The 19,262-nt window shown below is 57.5% G+C and overlaps 2 protein-coding genes across 3 annotated transcripts in view; one reads left to right on the top strand and one right to left on the bottom strand.

Moving 5' to 3' along the window:
- The window catches only part of RTN3 (reticulon 3), a 35,666-nt gene extending 32,025 nt beyond the window's left edge, over positions 1–3,641 (top strand). For both annotated transcript variants that reach the window (XM_077822285.1, XM_077822284.1), the window contains one exon: positions 1,707–3,641. In XM_077822285.1, the coding sequence (XP_077678411.1) occupies positions 1,707–1,752 (46 nt within the window). In that variant the 3' untranslated portion in view covers positions 1,753–3,641. The remainder of the gene's footprint in view (positions 1–1,706) is intronic.
- A 5,539-nt stretch (positions 3,642–9,180) lies between these two features.
- ZFTA (zinc finger translocation associated) lies at positions 9,181–18,523 on the bottom strand. The gene is made up of 7 exons (XM_077821509.1): positions 18,457–18,523; positions 17,095–17,559; positions 13,429–13,860; positions 12,643–13,068; positions 10,328–10,380; positions 9,901–10,246; positions 9,181–9,257 (listed from the first exon to the last, which is right to left on the bottom strand). Exons 1-7 carry the CDS (start codon positions 18,521–18,523, stop codon positions 9,181–9,183), a joined length of 1,866 nt encoding a protein of 621 aa, XP_077677635.1.
- Positions 18,524–19,262: the final 739 nt, after the last annotated feature.

Below are 19,262 nucleotides of genomic sequence, written 5' to 3'. Positions count from 1 at the left end.
TGTCATCTGAGAGAGTCCCGGGCAGAGGACTCATCCTCTCCTGAGGATTGGACCTTCTGTCTGTAAGCTGCTAGCATAGTGGGGCTTCTAGGTGCAGCAGTACTGGCCCCATCTGAACTGGATGTAGCTGTTGTGAATGATCCTTGACTGAGAGGCATTGCTAGTAGGGGTTGGGGTGCACATGATCTGCTGACTTCATATGGACCATGCAAGTTCATTGTCTCTTCAAACTGCTCTTGGCTAGTAAGGCTTCCTTGGAGGCAAGTAGTGCAGACCTACCATGGCGGGGAGAGGCACCCCTCCTGCTGGCCCCAGCACAGACCTGTCCCGGACTTGCTGTGGCTCGGAGAGAGGAGCCCCTGGCCCACCCCAGGCCCACCAGAGCCACTGGTGAGAGGAGCCCCTCTCTTGGCCCAGCCCAGCTGGAGCTTCTGCAGTTGGGGAGAGGCGCTTCTCCCTTGGCCCCGATCTGCTGCCATGAAAGAGGGCTGGGGGGAGTCCTCTCTCCCCACTGCAGCCCTGGGGCAGCCTGCATCCCAAACCCCTCATCCCTGGCCCCACCCCAGAGTCCACCCCGCCTCCCACACCCCAACCCTCTGCCCCGGCGCTGAGCCCCCTCCCACACTCCAAATCCCTCGGCCCCACTCCCATCACATGAATTTCGTTATGTGTACCAATATGGAGGTGATTTGTCACACATCACCTCCATATTGGTGCACATAACAAAATTCACTCCGCACGTGGACATAAAAAAATTGAGGGAACACTGCTGGTGAGCCCTGCTTCCTACTGCAGAAGAGAAGCATCTCTGCTGGGCGTGTTGGTGTTTGGCATGGCGGTTACAGCTACTGGGCCTGTTTCCATCTGACACTCTAGATCGGGGTGGCCAAACTTACTGACCCTCTGATAATCTTCATAACCTCAGGAGCACCTGCCGGGGCTTGGGGCTTCAGCCCTGCAGCAGGTGGTGGGGCGTGAGATTTCTGCCCCGTGGAAGGCACCTGCCAAGGCTTGGGGCCCCAGCAGGCCCACCTTGCAGGGCTGAAGCTCAGAACCACACCAGAGGGCAGAAGCCCTGAGCTCCCCACCCCACCAGTCTGTTAGGTGGAGAAGGGGGGGCATGGTGGGCTTCAGGAACCACACTTGAACTGTAAAAGAGCCCCATATGGCTCACAAACCATAGTCTGGCCACCTCTCCTTTAAATGCCTGATTGCCATTGACTTGTAGGGGGAGTTAGACACTTTGCAAATCCCTCCCTTAGTTGCATTCCAGTAGCTCCCAGCGTAGGGCCCCACTGCGCTCGTCCTTGTGTACATACATGCGACTGTTCCAGCCCCAAAAGCTTACAGTCTAGTCTGATTCTCCCACAGCTTCCATGAGGGCTAAATTCCTTCACAAGCCCTCAAGCCAAGAGCGTTTGGGGCATGAGATGCTCTTCAGAACAGGTGCTGAACAGAAAGGAGAGAGCCACAGGGATGGTCCTCAGTAAATCTAGTGCAGTGACAACCCAGGCATGTCTGCAGAGAGAGAACCCACTACTTCAAAGCATGGGTGTCTGCTGCCTGAGCCAAAGCCTCTGGACCAGTAGCCTGTAGCCTCATAAACATCTTGCATGATCCAATCACTAGCCTGTCATAAGTTAATGAGCATCCAGCTGACCTCTTGGCCCTTCAAACTCACCCTCTCCCCACTTCTTTTCCTGTAGGATCCAAGCAAAACTTCCAGGAATGGTGAAGAAAAAGCCAGAATAAGCTGGGTGGGTGGGCAGCCCAAGGATCCAGCCATTACTAAACTCCATGCGATAGTTATAACCATTGTTACTTGTACCTATGAAGGAACATGCTGAGTCAGCTTGAGCCTGCATTCCAAGCGTTTCTTGTTATTATTTGGCATTTGCTTTTCTAAGCCTAGAATTGGGCTCAGAACATGCACCAGACTAAAGGAGACCTGGCGTCAAAGCCATTAGGGGAGGCCTCAGCACAGCCAAACGATTGTAAGGGTCTTGTCCCCGATCACAGGGAACCCAATGCTGCTCTGAACACTGGCTCCTCTTCAGTTCCCAGCCTCCAATGAGGGCAGGGTGGCCAAACGCTTTCCCGCCTGCCAAGGGGAATCGCTGCAGGGAGACATCCCTCTTTCCCTCTCATTGGCTTCCCGCACTTCCACAGAGTGGCGCTCTGCATTCCCTGCTCCCAAAATACTCCCCCAGCTGGCTCCTTGGGGGTCAGGGACTTGTACTGAAAGGGGTGGGGTGGGAAGTCCAGGAAACTGCCCCCTCAACCTTGCTGATCGAAAGGGGGGTTTGTACCCCTACGTGACATCAGTTCTGTGCTTTAGTCTGGTTCATCCCTTTCCTCTCCAGTTCCTGCAACGTGCTCCCCACCCCTCTCCCAGGTTGTACCTTTTATTTCTTACTATGAGATGAAAATGTCTGTATCTGCTGTACACTGCTGTAAACTTGTGTAGAGGAAAAAACAACATCCCGCAACCCCCTCACCCCCTGCCGAACTCTGCATGTGACTCCTCTGCTGCCATAACCCCTATCTCAGCCCCCGGAGGGCGGGTGACCACTGAGACAGTGCCCCATGCTGCCTTGCCCGCGTGCCATTCTGCTGGCAGGGAGCAAAGGTCCATTTGAACCCCAGCTGGGTGCAGAAATGGTACTTAACACTCTAGTGTGCAGAATGGTCTTAGAGCTGCGTATTTCACAATTTGTATTTTTTGTACACTCTTAACTCGCTGAACTTTATTGGAAGGTAGCTTTGAGTTTCCTCTGGTCAGAAGGAGTCAGTCTTTAACCAGTCTGCTGCGCCCCGGTGCAAGAGACCTAGACCAACAGCCCACCCCTATTGCTTTTTCCAGGGGAGGCACTGCTAGCAAGAGTAGAAGGAAAATGCCCAGTGGATGAACGAGCTGTTCAGCATGAGGGGGCGAGGGGGATTCTCCCCTCCCTCTGGTCGGTTTAGTGTGGCAGGGAGAAGGGAGGCTTTGGCTGCCCTGGAGCAGCCCAGGGTTCATTTTAGCACAGCATCTGCTCATGGAGATGGGGATTCTGACCCTGCGAGGTGGCGTGCACACAAAAAATACAACTCTGCTTTTGAACTGAGCCCAGCTGACTCAAAGCCTAGATGCACGTAGTCTATTACAGGGACTGTGCCCCCAGGCCTGAGAAGCTGGGCCACCTTTTCTTCCTCCCAAGCAAAGCTTGTGGGGATAAGTGCAGGGAATTCAAAGCCTCTTTGCTCCTGCCCTGGTCTTTTCTCAGTATCACCGCAACAAACCACGTTCTCTGCTTTCCCCAGTGGAAACTGCACTGATTGTCCTGCCCTGATTTCTTTCCACCCCTTCCCCAGGACCTCTTCTGCACTGGAAACGGTCGGCCCAGCTCTTATGTCTGTTCTGTTACTGCTGTTGTGAGATACGTTGAACAGATCGTTGTGCCAGGCAATTTGTTTTTTTAAAAGAGAACATGTAGACAGAAAACCGGAAACAAACTACTAACGAAGCTCTGTGTGTGTGTGTGTGTGTGTGTGTGTGTGTGTGCGTGCAGCATAAATTACAGTAGTGCCCCGGGAGATCAACCCGGTTCCTGTCACACTGCAGATGATGTGGTATTAATAAAAAACACCATGGACAGGTCCCCACTGGCTTCATTTCCTGTGTCAGCTGTCTTGGGAGGTTGTCAAGGGGTAGACGGTGAGTGGGATGGAGTTAGCCTCAGCAGCTGGGATACGCAAGCCATCTGCATTCCGCATGGCTCGCCTGTCACTGGGGGAGCCGAGCGTTGGGCATGGGGAGCTGTTCTGGCTCTTCCACTGTCTCTGTTTGATGTCAGGGTCTCAGGCCTTCTCTTCAGGCCGAGCGATTGAGTGCTTAAAAGCTTTGGGCTGAGGATCGTGATTGACACCTCCACTCCTCAGGCCCGTTCTATCATCAAGCTAAACCTCATCTCTGCAGGCAAGTATCAGTGGTCGGTCTGAGACCCCTATGAAAAGATGGCAACACGGACATACTGCCTGGCGCAATAACTGTGTGGTATTTTGAAGTTGCCGTTGAACTATAAACACTCACTCACCTCATCCACCACTTTAAGTGACTGTTTCTACCCCTGTTTGGTTAGCTCAGGGCACCAACCTAACTCAGTTCGAGAGGAATCCAAAGTCCTCTCAGACGCTGGAATCAGTTTTGAAGAGTGTCTGCACTGAGGTGTAGCACTGAATGATTAAATCTGTTTTTATGCCCATTCGGTTCACCTGGTTTAGGAAGAAACTAAACCATTTTTAAGACAGCTAAAGTGACTAAGCATCTGCGCTAGACCAGGTGTTCGAGCAGTGCCCAAAACTCTGCAGTTGAACCATTTAGTTATTCTTCTGAACGTTCCTCTTTGCCCTAAAGAATTATAATTGACCCAACGCCTAAAGCAAGGATCTTGCAGACTTAAGTAGTGGAGAAGCATTAGCAGTAGGGTTTTTTTTAAGGCAGTAACACCGTGAATTAATGCACTTCAAAACTGCATCATTTGAAAGGCTTTATTTAACATGTTTACAAAACATATGCATATAAAAAAAACATACTGATGCAAAACACCTTTTCACGAGGACCACATACAAATATTCCAATACTGTCACTAAAGTGTAACATAGGCATATAAATATAATTCATAACAACATTTACATGGTAGCTACAAGGAGCAGGTTGCTCTCTGGAGGGGAGGAAGGGGTGGTGTATAAAAACATTTCATTCGAAACCACTCAGGCTTCAGGTAGGTCTTAACTGAGATGATTGTAGCGTCTAGTCAAGATGGGCACAGCTAAGTCTGTAGCTCATGACACCAACCTGCCACCTGGTTTTTGCAATGTCATTCTTGGTAGGGAAGATTGAGATTTGACTCAAGCTGCTATGCTCCCTACACCTGGAAAATTCTGGAAAGCGTGAGGCCTCTCAGCTGGGCCACCTACCTCCTACGCTGGCAAGTGTGAGTGCTCCCATGCCTGGTGACCTACCATGTTAGTGGTACCTACACTGGTAAGATACAAAAACCTAAAGAGATGGCAGCTACCACTCACTATAGATTTCACATGGGAGTCTGGAACCGGCTTTGCTGGACTTGCCCGCAGCAATGGAGACAATGGCAAAATGTCCTAACTTGGCATATCTTTGTATGTTAAGAACCCACCTTCCCTGCACTCTAGAGCAGGGTATGTACAGAGCTGGAATGGAAGAAGGGAAGCGCAAGAAGATGGCTCTGAACTCCCCTTGGATAACCACTTCCAACACATCAGGTGTGGTTACTAGAGCGTGCTCTGGGATGCTGGAGCGAGCTCTAAAACCACGGTAAGAATCTACAAGCAAAATGCCTCCAGCGTGCAGGCAGCTTCTGAGTCCAGAGGGAGAGCCTGGGGCTCCTGTGAAAAAGGAGGCCCATGCCATGGGGCAGGGGCTTGGTGTTACTCGACGTGTTACCCATAAAGGCCTGGAATGTTCTGTGTCTTCCACCCTCCCAGCAAGCCTGCAGTGTGGGGTAAGGGATTCTTGGGCTCATGGTCCTGCTTTGCTCTTCAGGCCTCTACCTTGGGGCTGAAGAGCTGCTGGACTGCCATTTGGGGCTGGGGTGGGCCTGCACAAATGGGCCCTAGTGCTGCTGGTGTCCAGGCATACACAAGGGAACGCAGCCCCCCCACCCACCTCACTTCCCACGTGCACAGAGGAAGCGTGATTACACAAAGGCAGCTCTTGAACACTAGCTACCCGGGAGGAACCTCTCGCTAGCCCTGTCAACTTTGCAGGAAAGAGCCATTCAGTCTAGAATGCAGGGAGCTGGGTCTCTCCTGCAAAGGCACCCATGGGTATTTCTACCAGCTGCCTGATGCTCCTGCCTTCCCATCACTACACCCAGCTCTTAATAGCTCAGGCAGGGGCAATAGTGCTGGCTGGAGCCCAAAGCTAGCCTTGAAAGGAGGGGCTTGCTATGGGGCAGTAAAAGCAAGGCTCATGGTAGTGCTATTAGATTTGCATCAGACTCCCCGTTTTCCCACTGCCACCTCTGGGCTGCAGCACAGCTGGGCTGGGAGGAGGAAAACCTGCCCCTTCTCAGCTGAGAGCTGGGTGGGGAGAGGAGCGCTCAGCTGTAGGGAATTCTGCACTACCCCTCACTATGGCTGGGTTTCCACTCTTCACAGCTTACAGGAGTGTCCCCTGCAATAGGGCACTATTTCTCCCTTTTTTCTTTTTTTTTTGGGGGGGGTGGGGGGGGTGTTTAGCAGCTGATCCAGCCCTGCATGATAGGCTCTAGATAATAACTTGCCAACTCTGCCCCCTTCCAGTGTCACAGCCTGAGCTGGGTTTCTCCTTGGGGTAGAATGAGGCCTTGCTTCTATCCCCAGTTCACTCCCCCCCCCCCCTCTAGCCATGCTAAAGTAACTCTGCTGTAACATCTAAGCATCTTTTTGTCTAGATTATGCAGCATGGATCAGAACCAGAGGCCTGTCGAGCCCCTCCCATCCCCCAGCATCTTCCCTGTCTGAGAGCAATGGGCCCAGCTAGGCTGTCTTCCCCCCACCCCATGCTCCCAGATCAGACCAGTGGGACCTATCTACCCTCAAATATCCATCCAACCCTACAGCCCATCAGCTGGAACCTTTCATCTAAAGTACCACTGGATCTGAGCCACCCCCAAATCTTTAATGCATTTATCATCCCTCCTCCCCCCTATTCTGGCAGAGCAGTGCTATTGGCCCCATTGTAGAGAGAGGGGCACTGAGCCTAAGTGACTTCCCCCAGGAAGCTTATGGGGGAGCTGGGAATGAACCCAGGTCTCCCAAGTCTGAGGTTAGCACCCTAATTCATGCAGCTGCTCGGAGATGGAGCCCCAAAGGGGGCTGTCCTGGTGCACTCTGAAGAGGAGGCCTGCTTAAAAACCCATCACGTTGGAGCCTGGGCGCACGTGAGCAGAGCTGTCCCAGCACAAGGGGCCAGCTGCTGTGTCTGAGAGAGCAGAAGGGGAGTCCCCCCTCCTCCCCCAGCCTAGAGATGACACAGGGGGGGGAAGCACTGAAAGATTTCCAAATATGGATGGTTAGAGCAGCATGAGCAAAACTGAATGGCCCCAGTGCCTTGGAGGAGAAGTGAGAGGGGCAGCAGAAAGGGGTTGGTGGTGTAATCCCAGGGCTCCCACACATGCTCTAGGGTAACTCTCTACCCCTTTGCTAAGGAGGGAGGGTGCACTAGTGTGGATCAGCAGCTGGCTCAGTAACCCTGCTCAGAGCAGGCTAGGAGCAAGGGTGCAAGTAACAAGTGGTTGCCGGTGGATTTGTCTCCACTGGATCTCCCAACCCCTGGAGTTGCAAGACTGGGCCATCTTCCAGAAAGCCCCTCCATGTCTCAGTTTCCCCCTTGTAAAATGGGAGCCACTTAACACTGTCCCTGAATGCAGCAGGGAGGGGCACATTTGCTAGTGTTTGCAAAGCAGCAGTTGGAACAGGCCCCAGTGTGCTCAGTGTATAGCAGCATCACATTCTCTGCCGCCAGCAGAAGCAGCCTTGGCGGGCAGGGGAGGGGGTGGCAGCGTTGCCCTTGTCTCTCGGTGGCAGTCAGGGTCCAGCTGCTCCAGACTGCCAAGGGTTTGCCAAGAGCTTTCACCCTGCATCAGACTAATGACCCTATCGGGCCACGCCTCCCTGCCCCAGCTCAGCCCAACGGGCCCATCGCAGCCAGGGTCCCCCTCCTCCCCCCACATTACAACAATAGGCCCATCTAGCCCAGTATCCCCTTGCCAGCCCACATTAGAGACAGAGGCAGGGCCATGCGGGAGTGCCCCAGGCACCTACATCAATCCCCACCCCCATCACTGGGGAAGGGGGGCTAGTACAGAACAAAGAACAAAGGGGAGGGATCGCTGCCACTCAACAGACGCTGCCCCTGCATGGTGGAGGGCTACAGGGCTATTGGCCACACACGGGGCAGCTAGGAACTTAGGACAGGACCCTTGTGAAGCCTGGCAGCTGGAGCAGAGAAGGACCCATCCTTTCCCAGCTGGCAGTGGGGGGCGCGGGCACCTGGGGCAGATCCAGCACTGACCTGAGATCAGCTGCGTGGAAGCCAGCAGGAGCTATGCTGATTCACAGGAGTTGCCGCTCTGCCCCATCAAATCGGCATCTGGGAGATCACCGAGCTAAGATGTTTCTGGGGAACTAGCACAGAGAGACATCTGCTCCCCCATGCATAAGATGGGCCTAGTGGTTAGAGCACTGGTCAGTAGGAGACCTGGGTTCAATTCCCTGCTCTGCCCCACACCTTCTGGGGGACCTTGAGCAAGTCCCTAAGCTGCTCTTGGCCTCAGTTTTCCCATCTGTAGATTTGAGATGGTAGCAAAGAGTGCGGATCTCAGCTCATACTACTGACTGTCTTTGCGTGGCCGCTCCCCCTACCACGAGCTGATGGTGGAATCAGAAGTATCTTAGCTTCCCATAGGGCAGAGGTCCCCAAACTGTGGGGTGCACCCACCGCATGGGGGCAAGGAGGCACGTTTGGGCAGTGCAGCAGGCCCAGGCCAGCCCCAACAGGGGGTAGGGAGGAAGTGTCACCCAGCCCCACCCTGCCCTCAGCTCTTCTCCACCCCCAGCCACAGCTCCAGCTTCCAGCCCCGACCCCAGCCAGGGGCCCGGCTACTGGCCCCCACCATGGCCCAGCTGTGGCTCTGCTCCTGCCCCCAGTCCCACCCCCAGCTGCGGCCCAGCCTTGACCCCCTTATCCCCATCTGAGGCCCCCAGCCGCAGCCTTGCTCCAGCGCTTGAAATTCCAGCCCGCATGGCTCAAGGCAGGGACCCTGCTTCCCCATATTACACCGGCTGGAAGTGAGTGCAAAACGCGCGTTCCAGTTGGGCAGCCATCCACGCGCGATGGGGGCCGAGGCCTCGCCTGGCTCACGTAAGCGGCACTGCTTGGCATTTAGCGGGGGGGCGGGGGTTACTTACCAGGGCCCCCTGGTGCTGGCGGGGGAGAGTCAGTTTAACTTCAGCCCAAGGAAGGTTCTTAGGATGTTGCATCTAGATGAGGTGCGGTGACTCTGGCAGCTAATTAAGGTAATAAACACGACTGCAAAGGCCAGTCTAGACTCTCCACAGAGGGTGGCACTTTCCCTGGAGTGGGTGGGGGAAAGGAAGCATTGGGGTTACATCCAATTAGCTCCGAGGGACATGGATTCCAGCCTGCTCCTGTGCCAGGAAGAGACTGCTGGAGTGAAACCCTGCAGCTGGGGCTGGGGGACAGGAAGAGATAGGCCCCATTCAGAGGCCAGACGGGAACTGGGGGAGGCTGGGATTTGGCAGCAGCAGCTTTTCAAACCAGCTACCCTGGGGGCCAGGAAGAGTCCCAGGAGGGGTCTGGAACTGGCCCCTTAAATAGAGCAGCTGCCCCCGTGCTCACTAGTGCCTGCCCCGGGCAGGGAGATGATTCCATCCCTTTCCCGCACCCCCATGTCTTGCAAATGCCCTCTCCACTGGCTCGCTGAGCAGCTGGGTTCCAGCCCCATGCGCCCCCAGCCCCAACAACCCCATTTCTGTGCCATCCCCAGCTCGGATGGTGGGGGGATTAAAAGCTACAGGGGGCCGTGTGAGGCCCTTCCCCCACCCCCAAGCTTGGGCTATGGAGTATCAGTGCGTGAGGACCAGATGCATCGGGGTGGGGGTGGGGGAAGGTGCTGTGTAGTTCCTGGGGCAATGTCCGTAGCATGGGTGGGTGCAGAACCCCCTATCCTGCTCCCAAACGAGCCCCCTGAGCAAGGGGTGTCTGTCCATAGCCTGGACCCCCCACCCCTGCTCCCAAGAGTCAAAATGGAGTCCTGTCCATCAACTATGCTGTGCTGGGGGGTGGGGCACAGGCCAACTCTGCCTCTTCCCCACCAGCAGGAGTGGCCTGGAGAAAGGGGTGGGGCTTAACCTCAGACTCCTCCCCTAGGGCAGGCTCATAGCGCAGGGCGGTCTCATTGTAGGCCTCCAGGATGGTCTGCCGCTCCTCTGGGGTGAAGTCCAAGGAGAAGGGATGCACCTGCAGGATGTGGCGCTTGATGGTGCTCACCTTGAGGGTGGCGAGCGCCCCCCCGCACACCATGCACACCAGCCCATGCCGCCTGCCGTCGTAGTCCATCAGGTACTCCACGCGCCAATGCAGCTGGTAGTTCCGCCGCTGCTCCCGCCGCGGTGCAGGAGCCGGGCCCAGCGGGGGGCCAGCTGTGGGGTCAGGGGGGCTCTGTGGGGTGGATGGGGGCGTCCCCACCACCACCACACACTCATCCTCCTCTTCCTCCTCCCCCTCTGCAAGCAGCTGCACATCCTCATCCAGCTCCTCGGGGCTTGATGGTTGCAAAGGATTCTGGGAGTCTCCTGGAAAAGTGACAAAGCGAGGTCAAGTCAAGCTGGGTACCGTGCTTGGCCCCCCTGGCCCCACCCCCTGCACAGATTCAGGCCTCATTCCCACATCCCTGGGCATGATGGAATTGCGGACCCTGTGGTTCCACAACAGAGCTCCAGGGCCCTGCCCCGATGGCTCAGCGATCACAGCACAGCTGGGGTACGTAGCACATCCCACCTCCCTCCCCATGGAAGGGGGAATTAGCCCAGCTGCAGTGGGTGGTGGGGGGTGTCTCTAGAGCACGGCTTCTGAGCCAGCCTGACTGCAAGGGGGAGGGGACATTCACCTATGGTGCTGTTCTGATCCAGCCCAGACGCAGGGCCTCTTGGACACTGGTTCCAATCCACCTTGGCTCTGCGTGGGGGAGGGGCCTCTCCGGTGCTGATTCTGATCCAGTCCTTTAAGAGCTGGTTTGGGAGAAGCCAGTGCTCAAACACGTCCTGGGGTGGGTCAGGCACGCAGCTCCTCCGCTGGTGACTGGGGGTTATTTGTGGTGCTGCAGCTGGGTGCAATGCCACCCACTACCACCGGGGGGGGGCGCTCATTGTTGGGTGCAATGCTTCCTGCTGCCACTAGGGGGACCTGTTGCGCTCCTGCAGGATGCAATACCCCAGGGCTACTGTGGGGGAAACACAGGAGGAAGCTGCAGGGTGCAGTACCACCTGCCGCCACCAGGTGGGGCTCTGGTCCTCGCAGCACATGCACTGCAGGTAGCAGAGGGAGGCAGACCAGGGCTGTTCAGATTACGGGGCTTCTGCATGTGGTCCCAGTTGCATCTACGCCCTGCAGCCCTAGCACTTGCTTTGGACACCAGGCACCCCCTGGCATCTTCCCTGGGGGAAGGGAGTCCCCAGCAGCCCTGCCCCCATCTGACCCGTCACCCTGTCCCTGGCTACTCTGAGACAGCCACACAGCCCTGGATCCTCTTTGCTTGTCCCTCTCCCCATGAGAGGCTAGCAGCAGCTCCCCCTACCCGTCTTGCCCAGGGCTGGATGGCAGAGTGTGGCCCTCAGCTTCCGCCCCGTGGAACACCCCAGTGCCCAGGGCTGGATGGCAGAGTGTGGCCCTCAGCTTCCGCCCCGTGGAACACCCCGGTGCCCCGGGCTGGATGGCAGAGTGTGGCCCTCAGCTTCCGCCCCGTGGAACACCCCGGTGCCCAGGGCTGGATGGCAGAGTGTGGCCCTCAGCTTCCGCCCCGTGGAACACCCCGGTGCCCCGGGCTGGATGGCAGAGTGTGGCCCTCAGCTTCCGCCCCGTGGAACACCCCGGTGCCCCGGGCTGGATGGCAAGGTGTGGCCCTCAGCTTCCGCCCCGTGGAACACCCCGGTGCCCCGGGCTGGATGGCAAGGTGTGGCCCTCAGCTTCCGCCCCGTGGAACACCCCGGTGCCCCGGGCTGGATGGCAGAGTGTGGCCCTCAGCTTCCGCCCCGTGGAACACCCCGGTGCCCCGGGCTGGATGGCAAGGTGTGGCCCTCAGCTTCCGCCCCGTGGAACACCCCGGTGCCCCGGGCTGGATGGCAAGGTGTGGCCCTCAGCTTTCGCCCCATGGAACACCCCGGTGCCCTGGGCTGGATGGCAGAGTGTGGCCCTCAGCTTCCGCCCCGTGGAACACCCCGGTGCCCCAGGCTGGATGGCAGAGTGTGGCCCTCAGCTTCCGCCCCGTGGAACACCCCGGTGCCCCGGGCTGGATGGCAAGGTGTGGCCCTCAGCTTCTGCCCCGTGGAACACCCCGGTGCCCAGGGCTGGATGGCAGAGTGTGGCCCTCAGCTTCCGCCCCGTGGAACACCCCGGTGCCCCGGGCTGGATGGCAGAGTGTGGCCCTCAGCTTCCGCCCCGTGGAACACCCCGGTGCCCCAGGCTGGATGGCAGAGTGTGGCCCTCAGCTTCCGCCCCGTGGAACACCCCGGTGCCCCGGGCTGGATGGCAAGGTGTGGCCCTCAGCTTCTGCCCCGTGGAACACCCCGGTGCCCAGGGCTGGATGGCAGAGTGTGGCCCTCAGCTTCCGCCCCGTGGAACACCCCGGTGCCCCGGGCTGGATGGCAGAGTGTGGCCCTCAGCTTCCGCCCCGTGGAACACCCCGGTGCCCCGGGCTGGATGGCAGAGTGTGGCCCTCAGCTTCCGCCCCGTGGAACACCCCGGTGCCCCGGGCTGGATGGCAGGACTTGCTCCTCAGCTTCTCAAGCACCCATGGGAAGGCCAGCAGCTGGCTGGCCCCAGCCCCAGCCCCCATTCACCTGAGGCCTGCTCGGGCAGGGATGCCCCCATCTCCACCAGCTGGGCGACCTTGCGGTTCCACTCCTCCACGATCAGGGCTTTGACCTGGTGGCTGAGCAGGGTGGAGTCAGGGTGCCGCTGGCGGATGTGGCGTTTGATGGTGCTCATCTTGAGGGTGGCCAGTGCTCCCCCGCACACCATGCACACCAGCCCGTGCCGCTCGCCGTGGTAGTCCATCAGGTACTCCAGCCGCCAGTGCTCCTGGAAATGGCGCCGATGGTCCTTACCCCGCAGTGGCCCCCCCGCATCCAGCTCCCATGGCGCCACAGGCTCCTCCTTGGCCCAGCTCCCCAGAGAGCTGCTCTCCTCTGGCTCTGGGGCAGCCATTGCCGAACATGGCTCAGGGGCCTCACCGCTAAGGTCCCCAGGGGAGGGGGCATCGGGCTCTAGGGAGAGATAGGGGTCAAGACAGAGGTGCTGGGGGGTGTTCACGTGTGGGTGCCCCATAGGAACAGACAGATTGTCCCACAACAGCAGACAGACAGACTCTGCTCCCACCCCCATCCCCACAGATCTTCCTCACACATGCCCTCCCCATCACAGGTTAGGACTGCCCCCACCTGTGACACATGCTGTTACCCCAGCCCACCCCCTCAGAGGGGACACAAGAGAGGGCATGTTCCCCTCACCCACAGGCTCCCCAGTCTCCACCCCAGTCCCTCCAGCTTCCCCCCCACTGACCCCAGTCCTCCCAGGCCCCCCATTCACAAGGGGGTCCCCTTACCCTGGTCTCTCTGCCCCCTCACCTGCAGGGTGCTCCCCCTGCGGCGCCCAGCCCTTGCCAGTGGCCAGCACCAGGGCGCGGGAGTTCCAGGCCTCCAGGATGGCGCCCTTCTCAGCGGGGCTGAAGGCGAGCGAGGCGGGGTGAGCCTGCAGCACGTGGCGCTTGATGTCGTCCAGGTTGAGGCTGGGCAGCCCACGCCCACACATCATACAGCGCAGCCGGTTGCCCTGGGCATCGTAATCCATGAGGAACTCGGCCTGGAACCAGCTCTGCAGGGACTCACGCACGTAGCGCTCCAGCCGGCGGGCGCTGGGCGATGCCTTCCTCCCCCCGACCGCCGGCCGCCGGGCAGCCCCCCGTGGGGATGGGCATGGGGCACGGCGCCGACGCCGGAACCCGCCCCCTGCCAACAGCGTCCCTGGGGGAGACAGACAGGTCAGCGCCCTGCACTCCCCTAACCCTGACCCCAGCCCCTGGGCAGGATGGGCATGGGGCACAGGCTGTATCCGCCCCTGCCAATGGTGCTCCTGGAGGAGCCTGTGTATTCCTGGTTCACAGATACCCCTAACCCTTCCTGCCCAACACTGAACCCCAGCTCTCCTGCATACCCCACCCCCTAACCCCCCCTGAGAGATACACATGGAGATGCGGTCACCCCCCAGTTCCCCATCCCCTGCCGTGCCCTCCCACTAACCCCCCAGCTGCTAGCTGCCCCCGTCACAAATGGGAGGGCTAGGCACCACATGGGCTCGCACCAGGGCAGAGTGGAGCACCCCCTACCGGGGAAGGGCCTTAGCTGCCCAACAAGAAAGGTGCCTGGGGCACGGGGGAGTGCCAGGTCCCTGGTGCTAGTGGGGATGTGGGCAAGGTAGACTCCCCAGGGGGTGCGGGGAGAGAGCCCTCACTGAGGCCCAGGTGCCCCCACAGACTGGAGGAGGGATTTCTGGAGTGGGGGTGCATGCCTGTGGACAAGGCTTTCTTCCGGCAACTCACGGAAGTTACTAGATCGCAGGCCCTGGTTCTCATGGGAGCCTTCAATCACCCTGATATCCGCTGGGAGAGCAATACAGCAGTGCACAGACAATCCAGGAAGTTTTTGGAAAGTGTAGGGGACAATTTCCTGGTGCAAGTGCTGGAGGAACCAACTAGGGGCAGAGCTCTTCTTGACCTGCTGCTCACAAACTGGGAAGAATTAGTAGGGGAAGCAAAAGATGGGAACCTGGGAGGCAGTGACCATGAGATGGTCGAGTTCAGGATCCTGACACAGGGAAGAAAGGAGAGCAGCAGAATACAGACCCTGGACTTCAGAAAAGCAGACTTTGACTCCCGCAGGGAACTGATGGGCAGGATCCCCTGGGAGAATAACATCATACAGTATTACAGGAGTCCAGGAGAGCTGGCTGTATTTTAAAAAATCCTTATTGAGGTTACAGGGACAAACCATCCCGATGTGTAGAAAGAATAGTAAATATGGCAGGCGACCAGCTTGGCTTAACAGTGAAATTCTTGCTGATCTTAAATGCAAAAAAGAAGCTTACAAGAAGTGGAAGATTGGACAAATGACCAGGGAGGAGTATAAAAATATTGCTCAGGCATGCAGGAGTGAAATCAGGAAGGCCAAATCACACTTGGAGTTGCAGCTAGCAAGAGATGTTAAGAGTAACAAGAAGGGTTCCTTCAGGTATGTTAACAACAAGAAGAAAGTCAAGAAAAGTGCAGGCCCCTTACTGAATGAGGGAGGCAGCCTAGTGACAGAGGATGTGGAAAAAGCTAATGTACTCAGTGCTTTTTTTGCCTCTGTCTTCATGAACAAGGTCAGCTCCCAGACTGCTGCACTGGGTAGCACAGCATGGGGAGGAGGTGGCCAGCCCTATGTGGAGAAAGAAGTGGTTTGGGGCTATTTAGAAAAGTTGGACAAGCACAAGTTCATGGGGCTGGATGCGCTGCATCCGAGAGTGCTAAAGGAGTTGGCAGATGTGATTGCAGAGCCATTGGCCATTATCTTTGAAAACTCATGGCGATCAGGGGAGGTCCCAGACGACTGGAAAAAGGCTAATGTAGTGCCCATCTTTTAAAAAGGGAAGGAGGAGGATCCGGGGAACTACAGGTCAGTCAGCCTCACCTCAGTCCCTGGAAAAATCATGGAGCAGGTCCTCAAGGAATCAATTCTGAAGCACTTAGAGGGGAGGAAAATGATCAGGAACAGTCAGCATGGATTCACCAAGGGTAAGTCATGCCTGACTAATCTAATTGCCTTCAGATAACTGGCTCTTTGGATGAGGGGAAAGTAGTGGACGTGTTATTCCTTGACTTTAGCAAAGCTTTTGACACGGTCTCCCACATATTCTTGCCAGCAAGTTAAAGAAATATGGGCTGGATGAATGGACTAGAAGGTGGATAGAAAGCTGGCTAGATTGTCAGACTCAATGGGTAGTGATCAATGGCTCCATGTCTAGTTGGCAGCCGGTATCAAGTGGAGTGCCCCAAGGGTCAGTCCTGGGGCCGGTTTTGTTCAATATCTTCATTAATGATCTGGAGGATGGTGTGGATTGCACCCTCAGCAAGTTTGCAGATGACACTAAACTGGGAGGAGAGGTAGATACGCTGGAGGGTAGGGATAGGATAAGGAGGAACCTAGACAAATTAGAGGATTGGGCCAAAAGAAATCTGATGAGGTTCAACAAGGACAAGTGCAGAGTCCTGCACTTAGGACGGAAGAATCCCATGCACCGCTACAGACTAGGGATCGAATGGCTCGGCAGCAGTTCTGCAGAAAAGGACCTAGGGGTTACAGTGGACGAGAAGCTGGATAGGAGTCAACAGTGTGTCCTTGTTGCCAAGAAGGCCAGTGGCATTTTGGGATGTATATGTAGGGGCATTGCCAGCAGATGGAGGGACGTGATCGTTCCCCTCTATTTGACATTGGTGAGGCCTCATCTGGAATACTGTGTCCAATTTTGGGTCCCACACTACATGAAGGATGTGGAAAAACTGGAAAACATCCAGCGGAGAGCAACAAAAATGATTAGGGGACTGGAACACATGATTTATGAGGAGAGGCTGAGGGAACTGGGATTGTTTAGTCTGCGGAAGAGAAGAATGAGGGGGGATTTGATAGCTACTTTCAACTACCTGAAAGGGGGTTCCAAAGAGGATGGATCTAGACTGTTCTCAGTGGTAGCAGATGACAGAATGAGGAGTAATGGTCTCAAGTTGCAGTGGGGGAGGTTTAGGTTGGATATTAGGAAAAACTTTTTCACTAGGAGGATGATGAAGGACTGGAATGCATTACCTAGGGACATGGTGGAATCTCCTTCCTTGGAAGTTTTTAAAGTCAGGCTTGACAAAGCCCTGGCTGGGATGATTTAGTTGGGGATTGGTCCTGCTTTGAGCAGGGGGTTGGACTAGATGACCTCTGAGGTCCCTTCCAACCCTGATATTCTATGATAGGAAAGGTGGGGAGATACTTGGGAAGGCTGCCCAGGGATTGAGGAATGGGCCAGAGTATTCAGGGGAGGGGTGTCTAGGAGGGGAATGGGTGCTCAGGGGAGAGGGTTGCCTAGGGCAGTGGAGGAGTGCTGGGGGCGCAGAGGTGCAGGGGGATGGGTGTTCAGAGATGGAGATGCACAGGAACAGTGGGGAGGACTGCATGGTGGGGGGTGCCTGGGGCATAGGACTTGTGCCCTACCTTGTGCTCCCTGCAAGCTGTCAGGTGCCTGGGCGGGGTCTCCGTGCCCCTCAGACTCCCCGTCCAGCCCGAGATGGGCGTCCCAGCTCTGGATGATGACCTGCTTCTCGCGGGGGCCCCAGCCCCCAGAGTAGGGGTGCTTCTGGCGGATGTGACGCTTGATGGTGCTCAGCTTGAGGGTGGCCAGGGCGCTGCCACACACCATGCAGATCATGCCATGCCGTGCTGGGTTGAAGTCCATCAGGTACTCAGCCCGCCAGTGCTCGTGATAATAGCGCCGATGGTCCCGCCCGGGGATGCGGCTCTTCCCAGGCCGAGATGCCCGCTCTTCACAGTGATCTGAGTACTTTCGCCCCCCTGAGGCCATCAGGGGGTGATCCTTGGGGGTCCCCCATGACAGGGACCCCCCTAGCATCAACTCAGGGGCCTCGGTGCTGCCGGAGTTGTCCTGGCTTGGGGATTCCCCTGGTGAAACAGACCACAATGGCAGGGATGTGTGAGAACATAGCCTGGGCATCTGGGCAAGAGTGCATGCATGGGAGGATGGGTTTCATGTGGGGACTGAGGGGGCAGCAGCAGAGCTGTGGGGGGGGAGCCCAGGGCTGGGATGGCCAGGGGCTGCAAGTGGGGATTGAGGGACATTGGCAGAGCTATGTACAGTGTTTGGGGATGTTGTCCTTTTATGGCCTGGGAAGAGAAGGGCCTCTTGCCCCTTTAAAAGACCTAGAGGGGCAAAGGGTGAGGGATCACCCTGAACTTCCGTGCCCCTACCCAAAAGGGAGAAGCCCAGTGACCAGAGCCATCCATGCCCTTTTAGATTCCAGCAAAGGGCATAACCGTCCTGCCCCTTTAAGAGCTAAGGCATGAGAGCTCAACGGGAAGAGGTTACTGCCCCTTTAAGTCCCCAGCAAAAACGTGGGTGCTCCCTCCCCTTTAAATGCCCTAGAGACACCTTTAGGGCCCCAGGATAAAAGGGATGGACAGAGGAGCTTACTCCTTTAAGAGACCTGAGGGGAGGGAAGCAGGGGACAAGAACCCTGACCAATAAGATGGGGTGGGGGGCCTTAAAGCGGCAGTGGACAGTGACGGGGGGAGACCTGCTCTGTAAGGGCTGTGTGTCTTTAAGGAAAGGGGTCTTAAAGGGTCACGGGGGAGCAGGAGAGAGGATTCGTTCCCTCTGAAATGGGGGGCTTGCTGCTTTAATGGATGGGGCGAGAGTCTTAAAGGGACCGGGGGGTTCTGAGGCTTCAAAGAGCCATTGAAGGGAGTCTTAAAGGGGCCGTCACCCCCCCACCCGGGTGCCCTGGGCGCTTGCTCACCCCAGGGCCGGCAGGGGGCGCCAGCCGCCCCCTTTGTTCTCACCTGCCTCCGGGTCCAGGGGCTCCCGTTTGACGGGGCGGCGGGGGGGAGGGGAGGGAGGCGGCTCCATCCCTGTGTCCGTGCGTCCGTCAGCACCCGCCCCCCTCCGGCCGCCTGTCCATCCGCGCCGGGGCCGCGGGGCAGGCTCGGGGCTACAGCAGAGCCCTGCCCGCGCGGGGAGGGGGCTCCCGGGCTCCGAACGGCGGCTGCGGCCGAGCCAGGCTGCTCCGACCGGGGTGGGGATTCCTGTCTGGGGCCCCTGGGGCTCCTTTAAGGGCTCCTGGGTAAATTTAAAGGGGCCGCGCTCTATTTCTGCAGCGTAGGGGGGAGGAGATGGGGTCACCCCCCGAGTCTCATCTGTCGTCCCCCGCGACTCTGAGTCTCCTCCCCAGCCCTGGAGAGCGGAGCGGGGACTCAAGGCAGGAACTGGGATATGAGGGGCATCGGGGATATATGGGGTAGAAGGTTGGGATATAAGGGGGCTCCGATGATATTAGCAGCCCCAGTTCTCACACCCCCAACGCGACTCTCGAGTCCCCAACCCAGGAGGGAGTCGGGGAGCTGAGCTATAAGGGGGCGTTTGCGATACACGGAACTGCCCCAGGTCTCTGCTATTCCCCATCAATGCACCGCCCAGTTCTAACACCGAGCGGTGCGCTCCCTGCAGCCTCCCGTTACCCTGATGGAGAGGGGGTGTTGGGAGCGACTGTACCCCATGCAGCACAGAGGGCCCCCGCACTGAGGGGACCGATCCCTGTGCCTGGGCGAAACCTCTGCCCCCCACGTTGGCTCCCACTCCACGGGCATCC

Source organism: Eretmochelys imbricata, chromosome 7 (assembly GCF_965152235.1).
Source record: "Eretmochelys imbricata isolate rEreImb1 chromosome 7, rEreImb1.hap1, whole genome shotgun sequence".
In the NCBI taxonomy this organism is placed as follows: Eukaryota; Metazoa; Chordata; order Testudines; family Cheloniidae; genus Eretmochelys; species Eretmochelys imbricata.
Note: the sequence above shows the minus strand (reverse complement) of the source record. Positions and strands in the feature narration are given on the sequence as shown.

What these genes read in the sequence shown, in the direction of transcription:
- ZFTA (XM_077821509.1), bottom strand. Translation starts at nt 18,523, where the DNA reads ATGGAGCCGCCTCCCTCCCCTCCCCCCCGCCGCCCCGTCAAACGGGAG. An exon ending in CAGCTTGCAGGGAGCACAAG is followed by an intron (nt 13,861 to 17,094) that starts GTAGGGCACAAG and finishes GGTCAGGGTTAG; the next exon opens with GGGAGTGCAGGGCGCTGACC. An exon ending in TCTCCAGGCCACTCCTGCTG is followed by an intron (nt 9,258 to 9,900) that starts GTGGGGAAGAGG and finishes CCTGTCCCCCAG; the next exon opens with CCCCAGCTGCAGGGTTTCAC.